Raw genomic sequence first — 26886 nt, forward strand, 5'->3', positions numbered from 1 at the left:
CCACTAGTCACTGTTGAAAGAAAACTATCAGCTTAACTCTCCTGGATTTCTCCTCATAATTACCTTACATATTTTTTTATTTGGACTTAAATAGGACTTACGGCATCAGAAAAAGATAAGCCTTGCCTCAAGTAACTTCATGTGTCATGCTTAGACAGAAGAATGCATCATATTAAAAGCAGAAGGACTGATGACAGACATGCAGTTCATATACATGTGTAGTTTTCAATTCCTCTGTCAATACACCACCCTACCTATCCCATACATATTACTTAGATATCTGGATAACTTGAATATTTTGCAATAGATGAAATAACTGCAGGAGAAATTTAAGTAAGAAAAGCAAGATCATTTTGCAGATAAAGAACAGAACAGATGCTGTGTTCGGAGAAGGCAATGCAAAATACAGTGGAAAAAAGCAAATCAAAGAGGTATTAAGGAAACAGGGATGTGGAGTCTCTTGATAGAGAAAGACAAATAACATGCAGCATTGTGTAGTTTATATTCTTTTTAATCTAAAGTTCTACATTCCATTGATTCATGAAGAGTGATAAATAACACAAACAGCAATAGTATGGCACTAATTTCAAAGAATTCACAAGTAAACACAGTAGGTGAGCTGTGCTCTTTAGTTATCATTGCCCCTTTGTCATTGGTACCTGTCACTATCTTGATAGACATCATGGCAACTCTTAGTACTATCAAAATAATCAAACTAATCTCAAGTAATGTTCCTCTGGGATTTCATTCTCCTCCTTAATATAATTTATCTCCAATGTATCTATCTATAATTTCCATAATACAACAGCCTCCTTATTCTCATTTACTACTCAGTCATTATAATCTTTTTTTCATTTAATTTTCTATAAACAGAAGCATATAAAACTGGAGATGTGAGAAATTATGAAGTATCAATTAAAGAGATAGGGTGTATATTCACATCCTTTAATTATCCTCCCACTGATGCAATCTCAGGATGCAGTTAGATGATGCTGAAGAGATGAGCTAAGGGCTGCCTCAGGGTATAGGTTTCTCCTGCTAAATCCTTGCCACACATTCCTGCCACTGCCTTGTATTTGCTCTCATTTCTGCTGGACTTTACAATGAGACTGCTTAGAGAGCTTAAATAAGAGAAGACTGGCCCTTTCAAAAAGAATTAAATCATATTTTAAAAAAATTATAAAGGCATGAAAAAAAGAAAAAAACCACTAGAAAATACATAAGAACTGGGTCTGCCTTTTGAGAAGCAATGTGTCATGGGATCAAGCCAGCTATGTCTTGAAAATACACCCTGAAACTTGTGATGCCATCTCAAAATAATATGGCAATTTCCTTAGAAACACTGAAAAAAGGAAACCTGGATAAAATTACATCTGCAACCTATCAATACTTGTCTTTGCAGACTTCAGAAGTGATCAGATAAGGTTAGCAGAACTCCTCCCAGATATTATTTCACATTTATCTTCCCCAACTTTCAAAGCATGCTCAGTATTTTCATTACTTTCAAATACAAGTAGAAAAACTGACAAGCAGACTGCCTCTTAGACAGTGAAAAGGCAACAGTGCTGACTCTTTTAACATCTAGGATTCATTAAACCACCTCTATTACTCACTGTCCAAAGCAAACAGTTTCACATCTTCTCAAAACAATACACTTCACTGGGTCAAGGATTACACTTATCATCTTACAGCCATCCTGTCAACTGCCTCATTAGTTTCTATTAAGGACAATATTGACTAAAGAATTCCTATTTTTGAAGCCATCCTCCCTTCCAAACTAACTCACTTTCTCTTTCTCATCTAGAAACCTTCAGAGAAAGTACAGAAGTCCTAAAGCCTCTCTAATCTTCACACAAAACTACTTTACTCTAGGCAAAACACTCGCAGCTGATGGACTGTTTTCTGATTTATGGAAATTCAGCACTTTAACATTATATAATCTCTTCTAATAAATTTCTGATTATATATGCAAAGTAGGCAAAAGACAAATTAGTCCAAATTGCTTTATGCAGAGGAAAGTAAAAGTCTGCATATTATAAAAAATACAAATAAGCCAGATATTACAAAAAATGCTAACATAATGTGTCATTCTGCATTTTCTAAACCAGCACATATCAACACTACCAAAATAAATACATTTATAAAAAATGACTATTTATGAGAAAGTAGAGAAGATTGGAAATTATTTAATGCTTTAATGCATCATTAAGAACATATACTGATGAATATAAAGTAACTGATGAGTTAATTGGCTTCACTGGGGATAATGCTGATGATGCCACATAGAGAACAAAAGAGTATAACACCACTATTTTCTCAAGTTCTTCAGATATATTTAGATGAAATAAATGTTCTAAATATACACATTTAAAAGAGTCAATTAACATAAAATCTGCCAATTCTGATTTCAATCTCTTTATTTAATACTGAGTTTTACCACTGGCTGGAGTTGAGGCTGTGCTCATAATGTGAGCAAGTGCTAAGCTGGGAACACTTCTGTAAAGAAAAATCAGTAGATGGTATTGGGATGATGCTCTAATGTGTGATACAAATTTCAAGAAACTAATTCTTATGAAGGAAAGTAACTTTCAATTTTTAAAAATACATTTACAGGAAAAGCTCAAAGTTTGATGATCAAACCTCAAGAATATCTGATTAGATCTACTCTATAGTGATATTAATGTCATGAACAGACACCTAAAACTCCTAACAAACTGTGGGGGCCTAATGAAATCAGGCTCTGCCAGAATTTCCTTTGAAGAAACCTGACAGAGGCACATTCACTGTAGAATTAGTCACCTCTGATTATTCTACCAACGAATAAGTAATTCCACATTGAGGGAAGCACTTCTTTTAATCATTATCATAAAAGACAGTTCAATGTAAACATAGTTTATATTATATTTTTCTTACTAAAAAGGACTTATGTTTCTAGTTTACAAAAGCCACTCCCAGTCCTGCTAAAGCCCTATAATGTAAATTCTCAAGGGACTAACACAGGCCCTGAATTTCTCTTTTTGAATCCCACCACCTTTAACCTCATCCTAGACAAAAGTTACCTTGCTTAAGCAGAAACCAGTGGATTAAAGATAATTCATAGTGCTGACATTTATTAGGGCTGAAAAAACATAAGATCAAAGAGTTTCATGAGAGATGAAAGATTTAAGTTATTAATTAGTGCTGTCACTGGAACTCAGGACTCAAGGCAGTCTCATACAAACAGTGTGGCAGCCCTCACTTGAACAGGAGCAGGTAAGAGTTTACCTCCAGGTCCCTCATCCCTACCCCCCGGCCCACATCAGCTCAAACTACTCAGCAGCTCACCTAAGCACAGGGCCTGGACCTGACCTATGCCTGCCAGAAGGAATCACCTGGGATGGGCAACAGGGAAAGCAATGCAGAGCACCCTCCTCCTCCACACACCTCACATCTCTCCAGGCCCCACTGATGCTTATATACAGAGAAGTTGAAGACAAACATAGAGATATCCCTTATAAGTAAGGCAGCCTCTTACAACTGCACACACTGACAGTCACAGGGGATCTCCTAGAGATGCCACTGCTCAGCTAACTGGAAAATGCATTGGTGCACAACAGCAGCTGGCAAATTACGTCAGCATTTTCCCTACCATTCCAATCATGCATATATGGCCAATAAGGTACTATCCAGTAACCACCACATATATGTAATATAACTATGTTCTATTCTAGTTTTTCTACCAAGTTTTCCAGGGCAATACTTGATAAGTAATATAATAGACTTACTTTCTTCAGTTTTGTCTCCTGCTATGCGAGATAATAATACTAAGTCACTTCTTTAAACTGCTTTGCAGGGTGAAGCACAGCATATATAGTGTAATGTTCTTTTTATATATTCAACTACAGAGAAAAATTTTCCCAATCTTTCTTTTAAATGCTGAGAAATTCACTCAGAAAGTGATCAATATGGTCAATGATTCATCTTCTAGTTAGAATCCTAGTAACTTGTTTTAGTACTTACGCTACTTTAATAATTTTTTCCACCACTTGGCATTTTAGTTGAACATCTAGTTGTTATTAGTTTACTATTTAGTTCAACTTGAAGTTCTTATTTTTATTAAAGAGTTGCAATGCTAGAGGTTTTTAAAAGCGTTTATGTACATACTTTATAATCCCATGTCATGACTTGCCTACAAAAATCAGTTAAGAAAATCAGTTGAAAAATGAGGGGGAAAAAAAAGAAAGCCTAGTTGGTAACCATAAAGTGCCTTTTCATAACCCATGAATATGTATTCCTTTTCCAGCCATCTGTTATCCTCAGATGAAAAGAGTTCCATTTGTAGAACACTAATTTCACACTATTTTCAAGAAATAAAGAAAAGGTTAAGGAATTTTAGGTCATTATGGCAACATGAATCAGAGTAATTTTGAAGTATCAGTCTAAATTAATTGGCCATTCCATGAAGAAAAATGTTCCTGTGAACTGGACTGTTGTACATGAAACTTATCAGGGAGCCTGTGAACACACCACCTCACATGGGCATGGAGTAAAGCTTGGGGAATAACTAAAAAATGGCAGATTGACCATCGGAAGCTTATGGCACTTGCAACAGATTGAACACAAAAGACAATCCGAGAGTCAAGGAGGTTTCATGACAAGTAAAATAAATTCTGCAACTTCAAAAACAAAAGTCAGAACAACAATTAGTCCTGTCAGTCATCCTCAGTGAAGGTTTCAGCATCATAAATACAAAAATCAAAATACACAAACCATCCCTTTTCTTGTGAGCAGCCATCCACACACATATTTATGAAATACGATGGTCACCTATATTCATAACACACACTGCAATACGTCAGGCCAATAACAAATAGATGCAGTTCTCACTGATTATTCAAAGATTCCCTGCTGCCTCAAGAATAACACAGCATGGAAACCATGGCCAATGAAGAGCATGATGCCTCCCTGAGCATGATTTCTCTCTACTTTGCACCATGAACTCCCTACTGATTTTTAAGGTGAATAGTAAAAGGTACTGCCTTTGATGGAGATAAATGTTAAATGCCCAGACTCCCTGAAAAAATACATTTTATCTTTGGGCACAAGTTGGAGTCTCCTTGAAAACAAAAAATTCAGATTTTGAACTGAAATGGGAGAGGTGCCTTGACTGAAGGACTGCCCTATCTCTGCAGCCTTTGAGCTCTTGTTGGCAGCACCAGCTTTTACTGTGCTCTGCTCTGTACTCTGCTCTGTGCTCTGCTGATTTCTCATATTAATAGTTTAAAAGGATAGGGACCAGAATTCATTAGAACTAGTATTTTATTAAGGAAAAACAGAAATGATGTAATTTTGTGATAGGGAAATTAGGCAAAAATGTCTTGGTTGAGCTGTTACAAATTCTACACATTTTTGTAATACTATGAGAACATGCAATTTGGTAAAGGTGCCCAAAAAAGTAAAGGTAGGGTAAAAAACCACATGGGCATTCAGGAAGCAGATCGAGAGCACAGTGGAGATACACTGGCATGCCTCTCAAAACACAGACACATGCTGTGCAAGCAGCAGCCACAGATCACATCACTTTAACTGAGGCAATCTTTTTTAATTCTTTGCCTTGAAGGGCAACTGAACACAGTGGGAGAGGATGGAAAGCACGCCAACTCAAAATATTGCCAAAAGCACAGGTTTTTCCTTTAAGTGCAATATGCAGACTTCCCAGTGGGGGAACGCAAGGCCTCCACGCTGCTTTGCAAGGGGCTCTGGTTGGCAGCAGCTCCCTTGTGCTGTCACCAGCTTCATCTCCAGACTCACAACTCACATCAACATTTATGTGCCACAGATCAAGCCAGATCCCACTGCTGTATGTTCAGGTAAATTTATAATCAAGGTCAAGAGGGAAGAGGGTCAACAGCAGCAGGAAGACACACATGTCAATATGCAGACAGACAGCACTTCCTCAGCTCAACCACACAGTGACAAGGTATAGGAATTCAAAGGGCACCCATTGCTTTGCACCTACTGTATGGCAAATGTCCAAGGTGTTAATCAAATACAGAGTCAGTGGACCTTGCATCATTTTTTATAGTGTTATCAGCAAATTACTTGGCCCACTTCTCCAAAATTTTACATTAAAATAAATCCTTTCAAAATCATCAGAATTTCATGCAGTAAGAAGCCTCTTGGGATTTTATACAACTAAGTAAAATATGAGAATCTAGCCTGAATGAAAGTAGAAAATGAATATGCCAAGATGAGTTTCATTATACACGTCTGATGTGCAACACATGAAATCAAATAGATTTGCCTATTGATGCAACTGTCAGCCAGAAAGAAATGACTGCTTGGTTGTTTTTCCTATAAACAAAAAAGCCCAGCCTAAGTGAATACTGCTTCACTTTCCTCAATAACAAAGTCTTGTTCACTCTGCTGCTTCTTCACCCCAGGGATTCATTTTTATCTGACAACAAAAAGAGAAATCCATCATCCAGTAAAAGGAATGAGCCCATTTCATTTCGCTTTCCTGGAATACTACCAGAGATGCTCAAAAGTATAGAAAAGCAATGGGTTTTATAGGAAGACAAGGGCTTGGTACCATTTATCCTGCTCCAAGGTGTAAAAAAGCCAGGATTGTTCTGAAAGCAAGTTACTGCACATATTACTTTAAATTTTAGGAAGGGAATGGCTGATTTAGTGTCTTTTCAGGCAAGTATGTATCTTTTAGACTCTCCAAATAGTATGCTAAGATTAAGAATGTTTTATTCCATCATTATGATCAGCAGGGGAAATAATTTTAAAAGCTGAAATGTCTCTCAGGAAACGCATAAAAAACACACAAACACTCCCAGATGCCACATGCGGCTAGTGACAAATATTGAGCAAAATAATTCAGAGTACAAAGCATCATTCAGCTCAATACAATCTTAATTTTTCCATCTTCAACTACCGTTAAGGACACATCTCAGAAACATTTTGGCAAAACAAAAAAGCAAGCATTAGAGTTAGTTATCAGGGATTTTCAAACATTATGGCCAAAATCCACTTGTTACGTATTACCAGCTCCAGCTTTTCCATCACGTGTCTTCATTCTGCATTGTGCCATGAGAGCTTAATCCTTCAGCAGTCAAACTGGGCACATACCAAAATAAACAGACCCCTCTTGCTCATTTGTATTCCCACTGAGTCTGCAGGTAGAGGAACACAGTGATGCATATCACAGTCTCACCCTATGTACCCATATGAGAATCTGGAAAAAAAAATCTCTATCTATCCCTGTATCATTTTAAGATAAAACTGTAAACAGTCAGAGACAACCTGCCTGAAAAGCAGCAGCCAGGTTCAGGTCCCAGCCATAGAATCATGGAATTGTTTAGGCTGGAAAAGACCTCTATCATTGAGTCCAACCACTAACCCAAAACAGCCAAGCCCACCTCTAAAATATGTCCCTAAGTGCCACACTTGCACATCTTTTAAATACCTCTAGGGATGGACCAGAGCCAGTGTTGGCCCATCCATTTGCCCCACACCTGTCTACCTACATTCCCCAAGAGTATATCACAGCAGTGATGCACTTTCTTCTTTGGGGATACTACCTAGGTCAGAGATTCCTCAACTTCTCACAGGGACAGAAGAGGTAACACGGCTACATTACCTCAACAAACAAGTCCTTTTGAAATAGCAGATAACACCTGTAGTGTTTCCCAAGTTCTCAAAATACAACCTCTTCCTGCTGTGAAGTAATTGAACTGTCTCTCTAGTTCAAGAAACAGAAGTCTCGACTGGACGTGCTGAATCTGGATAGTGCTGGATAATACGGAAATTATTCAATTCTCAGTGGGAAAAAAAATAAGTCAAATTCAAACAGGTGAAGGAATACTACTATAACAGTAGAAATGGTCTCTGCATATGAATTCTTATCCACACTCTAGTAACACATATTTTTTTTAAGAACGCATTTTAAAGACCTTGAAGAAGATGTTACAAAGCAACAGGACAAAGTTGTACATAATTGTTATGACTCTCACTACTTATTCAGAGTGAGCTACTTATGATAGAGAACGCAGTGTGCCCAGTAATTTCAATTTACTCTACAAGTACCATTAAAATCACTGAAGTATTTCTTTCAGATTTGCAGGCAACTCTACTAAAATGAATATTTCTGACCAATCTACATTTCATAACATGTTCACAAGTCACTATTAATGCAATAGCTTCAGGGAAGGGTTTTGATTTTTTTCTAAATTTCAGTCTGTTCCACTGACTGACAGGACATCCAATGACTCTGTTGCCTTAGCTCAGTCTTACTGAAAGCCGAGACATATGGGCTGACTGTCATCAGATACTGTGATTTTGCTAAAGGGTTTTAGCAATAAGGCACAAGCTGAAATCTATACAGTTTTCTCATATTACATAGACCCCAATAAAAAGCTTACACGTGTATAATGTCTGGAACTTATGGTAATGCATAACTGAGCCATTAACAACACAATGCAATAGCATTTCCTCGAAGAAAGCTGCCAGTGAAAGCCAATACCTGCAGTGGCATGACATAAGTGTGAATATTTTTTCTGCATTTAGAACATGTTTTTATTCCTATCAGCTGTCATTATGCTCATCAATACCTAAGCAACTGAGAGATGAGGAAACTCTCATTCTGGTTTATTACAAATATTCAGTGAAAAAAGATAATTTTCAGTACCTAACCAAGTTAATGATCCTGGAAAATGTTCCAGTAGTTATTCTGTCCCATGACCATTGTGATATTCTCCACTGGAATGGCACAGTCGCCTCGTATCACTGACTGGCCAAAGTAAAGATATAATAAAGATATCACATGTACCAAATCCTTCTTTCAAAACTGCTTTATAATTATTGGAAATCTGATTATGCAAAGTTGATTAAATATGTGAAATGGCACAAGACACTCTGCTTCACAACAGGTAAGTCTCAATGTATGCACTGGCTGAAGAAGAATATTTTAAGCATGCTGTAACAAATGACATTAAAGTGGCTGAAAACATATTTGACATGTATAGAGTAGATTATTTTGAGGTAGAGTAGTTGCAATGATTGTAAATAAACTCTTGTAAACAAACTAAACCTAGAGTAGTCCAAAATTCCATTCATTCCCTTCATGTTGTTTTATTAAAGTTTTATAATAATGATAAACAAAAGATTAACAACTTATCACATATATTCAGCATTGCTCTCAGACCATCACAAAACTCTACTTGACAGTATATTTTGCTTTTACCCCTAGAAATTAATTTGGTATGGATACCAAGAAAGTAGTACAACATTAAAGTGCAAACAAAACATCAGATTAACAAGGACATCATCTTGTTCTAATGTGAAGGCAATATGTTGCCTGTGCAATATGGTCTCAGCCTCTTTCACCAGAGCACATGGCAGTCAGTAGCACTTTGATTCACAGGGATCTATGTACGTGTTCAGCAGTATTAGTTGATACTTTCTGCTTATCTTCATTTACACACAAAATTAAATGAAAAGAAAACACCACTTACTTGCTTTTTCCTTTGTATACTGTAGCATAGGACCCTTCCCCTAGTTTTTCCAGTTTTTCATATGAGTCTGCTTTTCCAAACTTAGGGCTCGTAGGCTAAACAAAACAAAAAAGATGGTCTTTCAGCATGTATTGCACTCATAACATTAACTGCTTTGATTCAGCCTTTAGAGACCAAACATCATTATCAAGACTTATGGATGTGCCTGTTTTCAGCAGCCAACAACAAAAAAAGAATTAATAGGGAAAAAAATTAATATTTACTCCAATAAAATATCATTCAGCAACCCAGATGGTAGCTGCTAATGTCAACCATACACTTACATCACTGGATCTACCAAAAAGATTTTATTATAAATCAAGGAGATGGTTCTGGTTTATTTTTCACATATATCATTTCATAGAGAGAAAAAGATCATTAACAGCTAAAGCATCTTATCCATGTTTAGAGATCTAAACAGCAGCCTTAATCTGAACTGAACTGAAAATCAGAACTAATAGAGCTGTTTAATCGTTTTTTTCTTTCTTATTTTTTTAGGTTAAAGCCCATCCAGAAACATTGCTCTAAGTAGTCACTGTCCCAGTAAATGAATCATTGTTCAGAGAGGGGTCAAAATGCAACAGGAAAGCATCTTTAATGATGTCATCTTTTGAATTATGATTACAGTCTTCAGACTGTGGATATAATCACACCATATTTTAATGTACATTTTACATTAAATGTAAATTAAATTTACATTTATTTAAATTATTTACACTAATTTACATTAAAGTCCTGTATCCTTAATATTTGCAGCCTAAGTGAGGAGTCTAAAACTGCACCAAGCAATGATTCTTGCTCTAAGGGCCAGACAGCTCAGCTGGCCTTTGTGACAGACTGATACTTGCCCCCTTTTATACAGTCCTAACAGAGTACAACTCAACACTGCAAACAAAGGAATTCACCTGATATTAAAACTTTCCATTGAAATTCTGAGAAAATGTTTGACTTTTTTGAAGTGCATCCTATTTTCCCACAGTTCCCCATCTTCCAGTTGTCTGGAAGGAAAAGGCGTTTTATTTTTCCTCCAAGACCAGGTGGACACTGCAAAAAAATGACCTGCAGCTGCCCTCAACATCACCTACATATCTTTTAGACTGCAGTGCTCAGATATCACAATCAAAAGATCATCAAGAAAGTCTGGAGGGTCAGCACTAATAATCAAATCACACACAGTGACTGATTTGATAGTACTCCTGTTAAACACTACAAAGAAAAGCAGACAAGCAAACCCAGCATGTGCAGGGTTGAATTCAACTGGGATGAGCCATGTGCAGCTGCACACATGGTACCCTCACATTCAGGATCCTATGTCTGATTTACAAAAAGTATTCATGTATCAGTTTTTTGAAAGGAAACAAACCTTACAGTACAGGGCACATCTGTGTGTAAGTTTTTGTTAAACCATGGCTGAAAGTTTTAAATCAACTGACCCTAAAAATTGCTTCTATTTAAACAGACAGGGGCATCCTAGGTAAGTTGACTTGGTGCCTCATACTTGTCCACCACACCCAATTAACCATTAGCCAGAAAATGCAAAGATTTTCTTTACTCAACTATTCTTCATTTGTTCTATGCAAAAATTCTGGCACTTTGGCAACTATACACCTTTTTTGATATTAACATTCCAGCTTTTTATCGAATGGTATAAAGACATACATGTGTATGTTTGCAAAATTGAGCCCTTTTTCCTCTCTCCAATACAAAGAACAGCCTATTATTTTGCTATCCAGTTCCTAAGTATTAATAGACTTACACAAACGTGTCAGCTCAAAACTCTCAGATCTTTTTCCTGCTACATTATTTGGAACACTTCATTATAGATAAGGCAGTAATATTCTTGGTTTCCAATCTGTGCTTAAAAAGGCATTCTGCCTGGTTAAAAACAAATTCTAGGATTTTTTAAATCACAGTTTTACTACAGATGTCACTAATAGAGGTGACTAAAACATTTATTCAAGTAGCCTTCTCATTTAACTATCCAATTATGGACTAATGCAACATTAAAAAAACTTCAGAAAAAAAGTGATTAGATGTTAAAATGTCTTGCATCTAATGAAGAGGGAGCAAAAAGTATTTCCCAAATTGCAGGCTGCAATGAACGCACAGTGACTAGCTTTGTTTGGAGTGGAAATGCTGCCCTAGTTAACAGTGAATAGTTCACTGTTGGCTTCTCATAGCAAGACAGAAAAAGGACAGAGTTTATACATGTGTTTCACATCCATTCTTATTTTCACGCTGAGATTTACTTTTATTCTCTACCTCTGGAAACCATAATCTAAAGGTCACAACAACTTGTAAAGCCTTAACATCTTGAGAGGAAACAGGATGCCTTTAATCCATTACCACACAGTAAATCAGCAACAATAATTATTTCTACAACCTCAAGCTCATTTCTCTGTCATCCAGCTGCCAGAAGCACAGACTGAAAGTCATGACTTTTGACTCATTCTCCTCCTGGAAGTTGCTGCATCCTCATCAAGAACGGGCAAACCTCTAAAAGCTGGCATTGGCTGGATCAGGAGGACAGTTCATTCCTGAGGGTACAGAGCCCTGTGCCCTGGGCTCAGCTCTGCAGCAGCACGGCTGACCTGCCACCCTCCCCACACAGCCTCCCACCCTGTCCTGTGCCTGCTCAAGCTGGATACAAGCCTAGAAATAGCCCAAACCCAACGCTTGAGCTAGCCCTGCCCCGTGTGCAGCAAAACCACTGGGCAGACACCCTCCCCTTTCCAGGTGAGAGCACCTCTGCAGTGGAGCTCAGCTCTGCTCCAGCTGCACCACTGGACTGGATTGCCCAGGTTCTCCACCATTAGATCTCCCTTTGCGAAAACTGACATTGTTTTTCCTGGCACTTGTAATCTTTAAAGGCTTACAGTTTTTGAAGCCATGTGGTGTAGAAAAAAACTTCAGAGGATTTTATCCAAAAAATTTAAATAAATTCTGAGGTAAATGAATATATATATTAGTATATATAATTTGCATGATACTTCTTAATGAAACACCAAAACACTCAGCATATGCATTTACTTTAGAAAATAAAGGGGCAGATTAACCATTTCCCCAACATTTTCTCAATTTTTTAAATGAAATCTCATACATTAATTCAAACTTCTAATTACAAATTGCCTATATATTAAGAAGTTCAGATGCTTCTTACATTTGCTTTTATTTCTGGATAATATAAATAATAAAATAAAGGAGGTGAAGACTGACTGAAATAATGCAAAAATAAGAAACTTTTCAAAACTTAAGTTTCAAGCTCAAAGGAATCAAAATAAAGGGCTATGGAAGGAATTTAAATAATTTGAAGTTCCACATGACTGCTGAAAACTATAACCATTTCAGCCTACTTTCCTTTACTATTAAAGTCCCTCATTCATCTGGGCATTTTTTCAGCTTCATGAATTTCATTATTCAGGTTTCTCCACATTAGTTTATCCTTTTCAACCATTTCTGTTTAAAAACTATGCCTTGTTACAGCGAGGTAGGCATCTTTTTCAGTATATGCTAATATTAAAATCAAACATAGAAAATTCACTTTTAAGTACAATTTCTTCTTCCAAAGTATTTTATTCATTCTGGTAAAATATATGAGAATACATTTACACAGAGATTTGTGTTTGTTAAATCACAGGAGTCCCTTACGATGCCTGGGATGTTGTTGACTGAAATACACATAGTGAGTGAGACATATCCAGAGCACATCAGATGTACAGTGCTTGCATCAGCCACTGACAGACAGCACAAGCAGCAGACTCACAAAAAATTCCCCTGTATTTTACATAACTGATGCAATCCCCAATTTGACCCAGACAACATTTCTCAATGGAGGAGTACTGGTTTTAGCTGAACACATGTATCTTGATAAAAGTTTTTTCAAAGCTTCTTTTTGAAGATCTAACCTTACAATACTTCTATAGCTACTATTTTCCATTTCTCTTGCTCCTTCTTACTGCTTTTTAACCCTCTAAAACACTAACAGAGAATCACAGAATTAATTAGGTTTGAAAAGGTTTTAAAGATCATCAAGTCCAACCCTAATCCTAACACTGCCAAGCCCACCACATATGCCCCCAAGCACCTATACATCTTTCAGATATCTCCAGGGATTGTGACTCAACCACTTCCCTGGGCAGCCTGTTTCAGTGCTTGAAAACCCCTCTATGTTCTAAACACCATTGGGACTAACTAGGCATAATGAAGCCTGTTGCTACACATTAGAGCTCTGCATTTGCTACAAAAAAACCCCCCCAGCTTACAAAGCTAAGAAAAAAACCCAAAACACCTAGATGCATATGTGACCAAGACTGAACTATCAACAGCAAAAAAGTAAACCACCAGTCAGCAAGAAATTGATACAACTGGAAAACTCACTGCAAAGTGAACTTCTACGCTCCAGAGAAATCTTTCATAGAACTCAAATGGGCAAGCCAAATGAATTACTGAGACAAAAGGGAGTAAAGGTCCTCATGCCTCTAAAGAATATAGTCCCAAGTCACTGTGAAAGTCAGCATAAGCTGTGGTAGATCGTGTTATCCCCAGGAGGACATTGGCAACTGGAGCGTAGAACAATGCAGATCTTTCCCTTCAGGAAACTCACTGGGAATTTTACTTGTTTGCCTTCATGTTTCACTTTCCTTGAAAATAGTTTTCATTAGGTAGCTTTCTTATTATCAGCCTATATTTTTCCTAGTGCTAGTTTAGTCTAAGAGCACCACTGAGCACAGGGAGTGAGCATTTTTAGCAGCATGGCTTGCAGTAACCGAGATTAGATATTTTTTCCCCTCTGGTTAAGGAAATACAGATCATAGTAACAAGGATAGAAAGAGTATGCCAAAATGTTGAGAACAGAAATAGAAGAAGCTAGTATTTCAAACTGACATGAGAGTCTTAAAAATAACAGAGAAAAAAAGAAATGAGAAGAAACTGTCTTTTCTGACCATGTAGTTTCAAATGGCCATTTCACTGATACAGCCTGTAGGACAGATAATAGGCTTAACCAAGAACCAGCAGTATGAATCCTTGCACTACACTGCCACATGAATACCTCTATTTCTCAGAATTTTTCAAAATCTGTGTAATAAAGAAAGCTTTAATGGAAAATTACACTGAAAATCACCTGACTATTCCTATAGAAGCTGTGTGGGTTATGTTCTCATGCATTTTTCATAACTGCAGAACAGCTTGTGAATGTCACACTTAACCGTCACACTCCCGAGTCTCAGTTTTAAATAGACCCTTTTTTTTAACTGCAGGATACGAAACTTCAATACAAAACTATCATTAAGAGAAAAACATCATTCTCACAGTACCTCTGTAAATTAAAGAAAATTAGAAGTGGATAATAAATTCAGTGCTAGAAAAAATTGAAAGTAAAAGGTAGGCCAAGAAGCTCAACTGAGATTAAATCAGAAGAATGAAAGATAATCATTATTTTTTAACCATTTTTTGTCTTCTTTGGCACAAGAATAAACCTTCTTTCACAAAACCATAGGCAATTTTTACACTAATTGCCGGTTGTATCCAACTTATAATAACAGGCCAATTTGACCATACCTTGAAAGACGGACTGTTTTCTAGGGCAATGTTCAAGGGATACAAAGATGTTCAAGAATCCAAACCAAGCCTCAGTCTTTGTTCTCCCCTCCTCTGATCCCATTCTGTTGCTTGCATCTTCCTAACCCTTTAACACCTAGCCATAAATTAGGAGCAACCTGGGCAGAAGCAACCATGAGCTCTCTGTGACAGGGCTGGACGCAGTTTTTAAAGCTGTTCACTTGTTTTCCAGGCTATTAGAGCACAGGAGGTGGCTCAACTGCCACATTTTATCTGCCTTTTCATCTAGAGAGTATCCCTCAGGTTAACGATTATTAACACTTCCTTTGTGCCAGTAAAGAAAATTCCACTCTCTACACTGAACTCTGAAATTATCTTACCTCCATAAAACATATCAAGCAGGAAAGATGCAGTTACCCTAGTAATTAACAGGTTCCTTACTGGAGAAGGTTGCATATACCTGGAGAGGAAAAGAGGCAAGAATGGCACAGCAAGTGTTTATTTGGGCAGACAGAAATGATGCCTTACTTTCGGAAACATCCTGACATTGGTGTCTATTTTAGAGCTAGATTTCTTACACAACTGATTTGCAAAGTGCTAACAGTACTGATCAGTAGGATCATTACAGGATTCATGCCTTTTTGCTTGTACTTTTTGGAGGAAAGTTGCATGTATCAGGACTAAAAATTAATTAAAGTTACAGAAACTGAAGAAAGGCTGCTCTCCCAAAAAGAGTGCAGAGTGAATGCAGTAAAGAATTGCTTATCCAATTATTTTTATTTGAATGTTTGGGTTTTTTACATTTATCTGAGTTAGTAGAATGTTAGTGTTTTACTTGATTTTGTTTTTAAAAAGTAACGGACAGGTAGGACTATATACCTTAGCATGACATTTAAATTCACCACCAGGGAGTTTAAAATATTCAAGGAGAACAAACTGATGTGTATCACTACATAACTAAATCTTGAGCAGATGGCTAGTTTATACAGCTTGCAACATTCTTTTTACATATGGTGCAAAAGTACTATTTTAGTGTATAAAATGTGTACTCTGAATACACCAAAACTTTCCCTTGAACTGGAGAGTTTGATCATGTGTCTAAAGAGCATGGATCTCAAAATTTTCATATAATTACAATCAAACCATCTTTTAAAACCAGCTATTTGGGGAAGAGTGGCATGTATTTGTTTTTCAGTTGTGATTTTTTTATTTTGTCCAGATTATTTTGTAGTATTACCTTTTCTTCATTTATGGAGAAAAGAAAAGCATTTTCTTGTCTTGGTAGACAAAGGACTCAGCATGAGATTTTTAGAGAGATAGATATAGACAGAGAGGGAGAGAGATGGATAAGTACACACAACTATAGCCATATGTATATAATGTATATATGTATATACACACACTTGTATTGTGTTGGGATTGATCAGAGAAAAGGTTTGTCAAGCCAAATTTCCTTCTAACAGTGGCTGACAGGCAACACACAGGTAGGCAAACACCTCCTTCATACCTCCAAATTATCCACTACTCTGATGTGATAAAGGAATAATTCTCTTCTGCTGGAAAATTCATACCACAATAACATACAATTTCAATCAGCTCCAGCAGTTTGGAAATCACTCTCATAGACATTTTCTTATGTTCAGAGTAAGGGGAGAAGGTGGAAGGATTCTAAGTGTAAAAACTAAGCTTGTCGTATAAGAACAAACAAACAAAAGTGTTAAATTCTGTCTGTACACTACTGTACTAATTAACTACACAGGAATTCTACCAGGTCACAAAAAGGTGCAACATTAACTGCAGAAAAATAATTCATGTCCAAAAGTAAGAGATTTATTTTCCAAGTGACAGTCTGTGGGAGGATCATGGAGCTCCAGCTTCCCAAAACCTCTGTGTGTGTTTCATCTTTCTCACCAAAAAGTGCGGAGCATTTCAAAGGTACAGACAACACAAAATGGGCAACATACCACCTGCAGAGTATTTTGTGATCTTTACCAAACACTGAAACTGATACCTGTCAGAGAAGTGATAAAGCTGCTGAAATTAATCAAAGCAGAAACTAACACCCCAGGGCATTATAAACACAGTCTTTCAGGTCACATTTTGAACAATGTTATTTTTCTGAGACAAATAAAGGACTTTTACCTGAGCAGAAGCAGTGAGTGATATGGAGACCGCAAGCCTCGGCCATGTACCTTCTGTAAGACATCATTTCCACACCTGATGGCTACGGAGGACTTTAAATGATGAAAGGAAAAGACTAAATGGAAGCTTATCTCTAATTCAGTTCCTCTACTAATCAAGCAAAGAAAGTGCAAATTGAAGGTAGCATATCTCTATCAGAATATCTTAAAATAAAGCTTACAGGAAGCAGAGCCAAAACTGAAACATAACTCCACAACTGTAGCCCGTATGGCCCAGAGGGCATCATAGCATGTTCAAGATCATTTACAGAAACTGAAATGCTCATTCAGACTGGTATAACCTGTACCAGAGGAGAATTTTCAGAGAACCAAGTATGAACTAAGTAAAGGAAAATATGCAGCTGACATGAAAGGAAAAGATGTAATGATCAGAAGAGCGAGTAGCAAGGGCATCTGCTAGACAACATCAGGGCTAGAAAAAAAGATGAAACCCTAAACCTTTTGTTAATTCAAATAAAATTCAAAGCCACAGAATGATACATTTCTGCAACTAACCACACAGGCATCACCCAATAAAATGTGCATCAGGGCATCTACTGCCTGAAGCCATGTATTCAGGTTCTGGGAATGGGAATGAAGCATTTTGATCGTATCTCTGCCTTGGATGGCTGAACTCAGGTCTACCAGGCAGGACGAGGTGTGACCTGATCAGCAGAGGGCTAACACCACATTTTGTTGTGAACTGCTCTTCCCTCTTCATGGGCATGAACACTTTCACTATTCCAAATGCTCTTCCTTGTAAGGAAAAGTCAAAAACTACTAACAATGCCTCCAAGCAGAAGGAAGAACTGAGTTCACCAAACAGAGCTATAAAAATCAGAGAGAATTACAGGAAGTTGAGAAATGAGAATTGTATTACAAGAAATTCCTTTGCACCTCCTGTATCCAGCAAGTCTGTGTGAGTGAGCATAGATGAAGATAAACAAAAGCATATGTTTAGCTAGGGCTCTAACCAGCAGCATACTAGTAGAGGAAGCATTAATGTCATTTACATAAGAAAATACTGGGATCATAGGAGATTGTACAGATGCAGTAGAGTACCAGCCCTCTGGAAAAGAACAAGATGCCAAAAACACAGTTTCAAAAACATCTGCTTCAAAAGTCTGGAAGCAAAGCAACTGAAACCCTCCAGTGTTAACAAAAGAATGTCAAAAACATTAACAGAAATTAGTAATAGTTTCTAAGAGGAACAGCAAAGATGAGGAGTGAGTTAATACCACAAAATATTCAGGATTTTCAAAAAAAAATGTAATTTAAATTAATAGTTGTGGTGCCAAAAAATAATCAGGAATCACAAGCAAGTAAACACAGTGCAAATAGATTCATCCATTCTTAATGATTGTAAAAGTTTTATGGTAAAAACTCCTTGTCATGGACTCAGATGGAATACACTAGAGACATCTCTGGCAGCAGCTATACCATGCCAAGTGATGATGAAAAAGCAAATTTGTTTTTGCTACAGATGGTTACATTTTAAAATGTAACCTTTTCTAAAAAGGATGGTCCCCTGGAGGCGTGACATCTTACCCGCTAAATTCACATGGGTTAAACACAGCTCATCTACAGAAAATGAATCTCTTGTCATTTCTCGTTAGAAGTCTGACAGGCTTCAGTCAAACTTCTGTAGGGAGGACAGAAGATGTCCAGAAGATAGAGCAAAACAAAGAAAAGAAAGAAAAGAAAAAGAAGAGGCAATCAACCTTTTAAATTGTTTCGCACCAAATAAGATTTGAAGTGTTACATCCGTTCTACTTAGATCTGTAGTCTTCAACTCAAAGGTCACATTATTATGGATTTTTCTTGCCAAAGCATAACAGAAATAGTTTTTCAATAATTTTGAAGGTCTTTTGGGGGAAATCTGTTCTGGGCATTATTCATGAAAGCTATGACATTTTATTTATCTATTTTATTTCAAAATACTTGAGAATAAAATTATTATGATGTGTTCCCAAACTCTTCTCTGTTGTTTTTCTCTCTTCCCTCTGTCTCTCTCACAGAGTTTCTGACAGGGAAATAAATGTTATTTTTACTACTTGATTTTGAAAAGAGAATTATAAAATGTAAACAAAATCCATCAAATCTGATCTGTTTCTCTAAAACCGAAATCTAAAAATCAAAAAGGCAATTTATGTGGTTTCTTAAACTTCATGGGAAAGAATTCCTCTTCAAATATAAGCAATCCTCTGCCAAATTTGCTGCATAAACATAACAGCAGCTGTAATGACATACCAGGATAAGAAGAGGAAAATGCTTAGAAATCCTGTAAGACACCCTAACTAGTATCTGAAAGGAATTTCATAGTTCATATTCTTTTTCAAGTTCTATTTTCTGATTTTATTAATAACACTACAAATATTTATGGAAAACACAATAGCAGCTATGACCTTTTTTTTTGTTGTTTCCAAGTAAACAATCCCTTCTTAACCAAGAAAACATTAATCTGGTGCCTCTAATTCCACCATTTGGTACATGTGGAGGTATCAGGACTGTGCACTTACAGAGCTGGGGCTGGAGTGCCGCCTGACTTTAGGTGATTCCTTCCCTGCAGATGAAGTTTTGAAGTTAATGCAAGCGTTGTTCTCTGAATGAACCCTCTTCACTTGATTAGTTGGTTTCTCAAATGGATCGAAACTACTCTGTGTCCTCTGAACCCGAACTTTTTTATCCTCAGGAATTGTATCCAGAGGTTTGATCACTGAATCCATTCCCTGGCAGTTCCGTGTAGACATCTTTGTGACACATATCTGAAAAGAAAAAACATAATTTGTTGACTCTAATGGGCTTAAAGATGATATCATTCCATGCACCAGCCAGCATCAAAAAAGGCACTGAACTTCATAAGCATTCACTTTCTAGTTCTATGTTAAAATTGAAAACAACACATGCATTTTACATAGGGGACACACACATCACAGTAATAACTATAAAAAACCTATCTTTGTACAATGCACTAAAAGATCCTGAAAAAGGAAGGCAAGTGAGGAACATACATAAATTCATACATTTGTGTTTTATTGTACAGTGTGTTCTTGGCAACGACGCCACTCACTTCTCTCTCCAATCTAGCCACAGATATCTACAAGCAGTATTGATTTCCATTTGTTCAAAATTGGATGAGACTAAACTAAAATAAATGATGGTAGTTTGTGCGTGCACTGGCTGGTGCTGGCTTTCCAAAGATTCAATGCCAGTATATTATTGTATTTTTAAATAATGCTTATACAGTGTTATTATTATTATCACCATATGTCTCAGAAAATCAAATCAGTAAATCAATTCCCAGGCACTGAAACGTGAGACTGCACCTTAATGGCACACTAAAGCACGGAAGTTCAATTCTTTGTTACTGTGAGGTATGACTCTGCCAAGCTCCAAAGACTGCCACTTGCTGCTTGAGCTATCAAAATACACTGTGGTTAGTTCAAAAGCACAAAATGAGCAGAACAGCAGCTTTAGATACTCCAGTCATGTACGTTTCTGGTTTTAATTTCAATACACTCCAATACATATGACATTTTTTTAAATTACACTGTTGGTGAGGGGTTGTGTTTGAGGCCTCAGCTTCTGTTTTCACCCATGAGAGACTTGACTTTTACTTGGAAAGAAAAGAAATAGTTTCAGCTTTCAGGCTACCGGGAAAAGTTACGAAGTGTGATGCAAGCAGACCCAAGAGGCTCCTTAAATTGTACGGCAAATCAAAGTAATCTACAATGTACTTTTTCCATGACATTTGCATGTGTTTAAGGATAGACAGTGTTAATTTGCTGTCAATTGAACTGTTCATATAAAAACAATTTAACAAGCATAATATTCCATTCAAGCACCTATAATCTAATCTAATTTTTGAAAACGTGTCCTCCTAAAACAGTTAATATAAAAAAACCAAGAAATTACTATTTAATCAGGAGTCTTCCCTCCTAACCCAAAGTATCTCCAAAAACTTCTCCAATAAATTATTCTCTGCCATCTTCCCAGAGCAATTTTGTGCCTTGAAATCCAACTTACTTAAATTGTTTATAGAAATACTGGGTGACTATACCTTGTGAGGTTTGGCTTTTTTTCTTTTTTTTTTTATGATCCACTGTAACAGTAGATGAACGATTTCTTTTCTACATTAAAAATTTAAAGTATGTTTCCTGCACTGTGCCATCTGGCCAAATGATCATATACCAGGTCAACTCTAATGAAGGACATCACTACTGTCACAAACCAGGCATTACAAGGGTTCAAATTTCTTCTCACTAAAGTGATTTCTCCAAGACTAGAACTTCACCAAGTTATAACTTCCTTGAGAAAAGGAAAAGTCTCCCTTCATTCCAAATGATAATTCTTTTTTGGGCTAAAATTAAGACAATTATGTAATTTTGGTCTGATACTTCAGAGAGAAAAGATAAAGAGCTGCTGCACAAAGAGTTTTTAATTAGTCTTGTAAAACTAATTGGTTTCTTTTCCCTAAAACAATTCATATGCACAGACGTATCCACATACTTCCCACAGTCATCTCCATGTCCTTGCAATGCTTGCTACCAACAAAGATGTTTTAAAATAAAGTTAATTGAAATTACCTTTAATATAGCAGCACTTCCATGTTGCTTAATCAACATGAATGCAAATAAATCAGCATTTCTCAGCATTTGAAACCCTATGATCTAGAAAGCAGGGGCAGGAGATATGGACAAAAAGTTCCAAAGCAATACTTGTCTTCCCTTCAGGATAACAAGGCACCTGTATCAGATTAAAATATTTGGAATACGCAGCTATAAACATACTATAATGTTAATAATGGCATGAATGCTGCTTCTAGGTTCTTTTTCCACTGGAAAACATCCATGTCTAGCTCTAATGTGGGCCATGTAAGCATTTGTTACTATTGTCTTGACTGGAAGCAGTAATAGTTTGGAATTAGATATTGAAGGGAGGCACTTTGGCATTCAGGCCACTTGACTGAATCTGGAGTAGGATAAAAATCCCTACCATCATCTTACAGTAGCCAACTTCCAACTCGCAAACAACTAAAACCAAGACAAGCACCAGCCAGCTCCCCACTCAGAAGTCAAACACCTTACTGGATGCACAGGCTGGACACCACTGCGACCTGTGGAAACGTCTGAGGACTGCAGAGAAATGCAAAAGTAGAGGCTGCTCACCATGCCCATCTGCCTGTTCTGCAACTGCAGCACATCTCCTGCCAGAACTGACAAGGGGTTTAATTAATCACTTTTCTCTCACCGATATCAATATCTCCTTGGCAGAAACAAAGCATTCTCTCCAAACGGCTGCTGACCAGAGCATACTGTTGAAGACAACAAAGCTAAATTTTTGCTGCTGTTGAAGGGTACACATTTCCAAACTGTCTATCCTGCCTATAAAACACTGAAGAGAAACAATATTTAAGCATTTGTTTTACATTCTGCCATTGATAGGCCAAGTCCATCAACAGGCCAACTTCATGCTGGAAACCTGTTCTGTGAAATCTGAAAGGACCAGATCTAAAACGTCAGCATTGAACACTGGCTGTAACCAACTTAAGGACACAATAAATTCATTGGTGGTTTCAGGTTTCCCTCCATCAGCAATGCTAAGCTACCACAGTAGAGCAGTTTTTGCCCCTGGTCAGCAGGAGTGCTGACAGGCTGCTCCTGTGCTCCAGCTAAGGGTACAACTTATTGTGTAGTGGCTTATCATGCAAAAAAGCAACAGTGTGCTGAGCAAAATTGAAACATTTTGGAAATCTTCCTCTCATACAAATGATCATAGATTTCACCAGCTTGACCACACCACTTCTAGGAACATTATGGGTTTGAATTTTTTTACATTAATTCAGCCTTTAAATATAATTTTCCCTTATACTGCATAACTACTGCTTATAAATTCCGACCTCTCAAGGGATATGTACAAATACTTAGCATCAGAAGGTGCTAGATTTGTAAACCAGTGTCTACCACCCAGTAGCTCCTTGCTGGTAGTCAGGAGAAGCCTAACACACCTTCTTGTTTCCAGATTTCTTTTTGCATAAGAGAGTTAAGGACCATTTTCCAGTGAAAGCACAGTATTCGTCGTAAAGAACACCAGTTCATTTTCAGAATCTTTTAGATGCTCCTTTGTGATCCTCTGGGATAGTCAGATTTTCCCTCTAAGTACATTCTGCCACGTCTAAGACTGGACTTTTCTTTTTACCTCAATTCATTTGTTCTATCTACCTAAGAGATAGGTTCTTCAGAGTGGGCACTATTCTTTTACTAACCCTTCTTTTACACTCTGAACAACCCTTGTACACCTCAGTGAAGATGACAATCCAGAAAGTTGTGGAAACTTTTTCCAATGCAGCCTCAAAAATGGATGATTTTGTTGAATATCTGATTTAGCTACAGTTACCAGAATAAAAAACGAAATTAAACAAGCCCTTACATATAGGAAGTCAACCTCTGTGATTCATTAGTCTTCCCTATCTATGTAATGCGGTACTTAAAACAGTGGGGCCCAGACACTCACTGAGATGTTGTACATTCCACTAGTCAAAAACTGGTGCTACATGAAGATGTGATGTTCAATGGCACCTTAACTATTAAAAGTACTGACCTCAAATGTATGTAGAGACAATACAAGTGATACCTTGGCAGAAATAATATTTTGTTTTGTCATATGAGAGATGACAATTATGCTTTATAAAATGCAATCAAGAGGAAGAAATGTTCTGTATGAATATGCTGTGCATTTAAAGAAACCTCTATCTTGCCAACTGCATGAGTCATTAAGCAGTTTTAATTGTCATTTCTTTAAAACAAGTCATCATATAACGAAACATTAAGGTATGTCAACACGTAAAATGATTCCTTTCCCTTCAGGAGTAACTGCCATGATTTTGTGTTTCTCCCACAACAAATTACGTTCAAGGCATCATTCTCTGAGGTATACACTATTTCCAAAACTATTTGGCTTTTAAAAGTAGGGCAATGGAACCACCGTTAGCTCTTTCAGACGGGGTATTTTTGCCAGCAGATCTCATAATTATGGGGATCAGAGGTATGGGATCTTCATTCATGCCTTCACTCTTCTTTACAGGAAACATGATTTAAAAATAAGCCAATCAACTTAATACACTTAACAGCTATAAATTATTACAGGTATAGCATGGAATACACAGGAAAAACCTGCATCATGTATGTATTGTTCAAGCAAACATTACTATCCTTCCAAACCTTGTATCAGATAGAAAAGTCTCAAGGGATTCACTGGACTATTCACCACTTCTGACTTTGGGCATGTTCAGTGGCCCCAGACATGCAAAATAGGAGAGGAAATAGCTGCTTTGTCACCAAGGTTCCAACCTTGCAGGTATCCCAGTACCTCAGAGAACCAGGATGAAAAATGGATGTTGGCAAAAATGGCAAGAGAGGGACCGAGACAAGGTGCAGATGATACAAAAAAAAAAAAAAAAAAAAAAATCTAAAAGGAAAAAAAGGTAGGACAAAACAATCAAAACAATGCGAATATATGTATGGTATTCACACCAGAGAATTTCACATGTAGAACATTCACCCCCAAAGTCTGCTTTGGTTCTAAGGGGAAAAGGCTAAACTAGACTCCAATACCTGTCTCCCTTTAAGCAGTTTTGCTCTTCTACACAGAAAACAGAGTGGTCCTACAGAAACTTCTTTTTTGTATTTGAAGTTACTCTTTGGAAAAGCACTTCCAAAGCAGCACTCAGAAACTGTCCAGGGACTTGGTATCTTGTGGGAAAAAAGATTTAATCCAGAAAATAGCAATGACTGTTCCTACACAGTGAGGCAGCAGTATTAATAGCTAAGAGTCCCTGATCCCAGATCTGATTTCCAGATCTTGGAAAAAAGATCCCTGTCAGCCCAGTTGTGGTCCAACAGAAGCACTTCTCCATGAGCATCCTGCCCATTACATTTCTCACATATGGATCATTGTGGTGATGCCATGTTTTTATTCTGTTTTTGTATGTTCTTTGTACCCCAATGGTTCATCCCTACCTTCCCCACTCCTACTCCCAGTTGGTTTGCCCCAGATTCAAGCCCCTCCCCCGGTGCTCCCAATATGGTTATCCCCTCCCTTTGTTCTGGCTCCTTCCCTGCCAATCGCCCAAACCCCTCCTGGAGTTCTGGATTGTTCTGTGTCTGTCACCCAAACCCTCTCCAATTACCCTAATATGGTCCCCGTCAATCCCCCGAGACCCTGCCCCCTCGGGTACCTCCTCTCTTGGAAATCTCCGAAACCTCGATGCCCCATTGGGGCATGTGACCCCCTTTCCTCCACCCCTCGAGACTATTGGTCCACGAGAATGTCTATCCCTGTCCATATCCCTCCCCCAAAGACCCCTATTGGTCCCCTGTCAGGCCATCCCCGTTGTAACACCTCCCTTTATAAGTTGCTGCACTGATTTGATCGGTGCTTGTGCTCCTTGGACTCCCTTCGGCCGTAAGCCTGAAACTGTATCCAAAGGCAAGACTCCCCGCAACTTTCTATCCTCTCCCTGGTCGGGGCTGCTGACAGCCACAGCGCCTGGAGCTTCAGCTCCCCTGGGCAGAGCTGAACTCCAGAGGAGCAGCTTTAAAGCCTCGAGCCTTCGCCTGCTCCCCACTCCTGCCGCACACTGCGGGTGCTGGCCGGGCTGAAGATAGTGGTCACTGCGACAGATCATTAACGTCAAATACATAACTGTACCTCCCCAACTTGTTTCACATTCTGCTGCCAAGCCATATACATTCTCCGTGCTCTGATGACCGAAATAAATCCACTTTTAAAATTTGTCCACAGTTATTTACTCACTCTCAACTAAAAACATAAGGCAAAATGAGACATGATGATGAGACATTTGGCCACCAAAAACCCACAGCGCAAACAACCACTTTGCAGCTACCTGAAGAGCTCTTGTCTACTTTTAAAAGAAATCACAAAAGAAGACTTACCTAGAAAATCAGAACATTCGTGTCAATTTCAGTAGTTACTTGAGTATCACAGATTCTGGCAATGTAAAGCAAAATAAAATGTAGCACCACAAAAGTTAGTGCAGCTTGATACTAGAAGTTATTTTAGTGTTTCTCTGTGGTTTTTTATTTATTTAAGGTAAAAAGAGCCAGAACATTAAAGAAAGAACTCCTCATGTGGTTCCACAGAAAAGCACAACATAGTTTATACTTCGCCGGTTTCTTAGTTGCTGATCAGAACCTGAAGACAATGTATGACAGACAACAACACAGTCTGGACAGTATTTTTTCCCCCTGCTCCTCCTCCCCAGTCTCACAATCAATTTGAGAAGATCCCAAGGCTGCTCTACAATAAAAAGGCTTAGTCATCATTACATCAGTATGGACCATGGGGCTACAGCCTCCACCCTACCATCATGGTACTTATCATTTCTCAAAACATAATGTCAGCATTTAGCCAATATTTTTCCCATAAAGAATACTGCTTAAGTTAAGAGACTGAAATCACAAGAAGAGTATTTTTGCTTCACGTGTAAAGCTCCATAATAAGCCCCATTAAATAAATAAAAATCAGTAAATCATTCATGGAACAATTTCTAAACAAAGATGCCTCTTTGAATCACCTTATATCAAGCA

At 37.6% G+C, this 26886-nt stretch overlaps 1 protein-coding gene across 6 annotated transcripts in view; it reads right to left on the bottom strand.

Annotated features, from left to right (window-relative positions):
* The window catches only part of CDK14 (cyclin dependent kinase 14), a 331737-nt gene that overhangs the window by 226154 nt on the left and 78697 nt on the right, over positions 1-26886 (bottom strand). For all 6 annotated transcript variants that reach the window (XM_042044158.1, XM_042044163.1, XM_042044164.1 and 3 more), the window contains 2 exons: positions 19798-20043; positions 9501-9595 (listed from right to left, as the gene is read on the bottom strand). In XM_042044158.1, coding sequence (XP_041900092.1) covers positions 9501-9595; positions 19798-20043 — 341 coding nt within the window. The remainder of the gene's footprint in view (positions 1-9500; positions 9596-19797; positions 20044-26886) is intronic.

This window comes from Corvus kubaryi, unplaced genomic scaffold (genome assembly GCF_017639235.1).
Source record: "Corvus kubaryi isolate FWS band 111438036 unplaced genomic scaffold, C.kubaryi_AGA036_p1.0 37398, whole genome shotgun sequence".
NCBI lineage: Eukaryota > Metazoa > Chordata > Aves > Passeriformes > Corvidae > Corvus > Corvus kubaryi.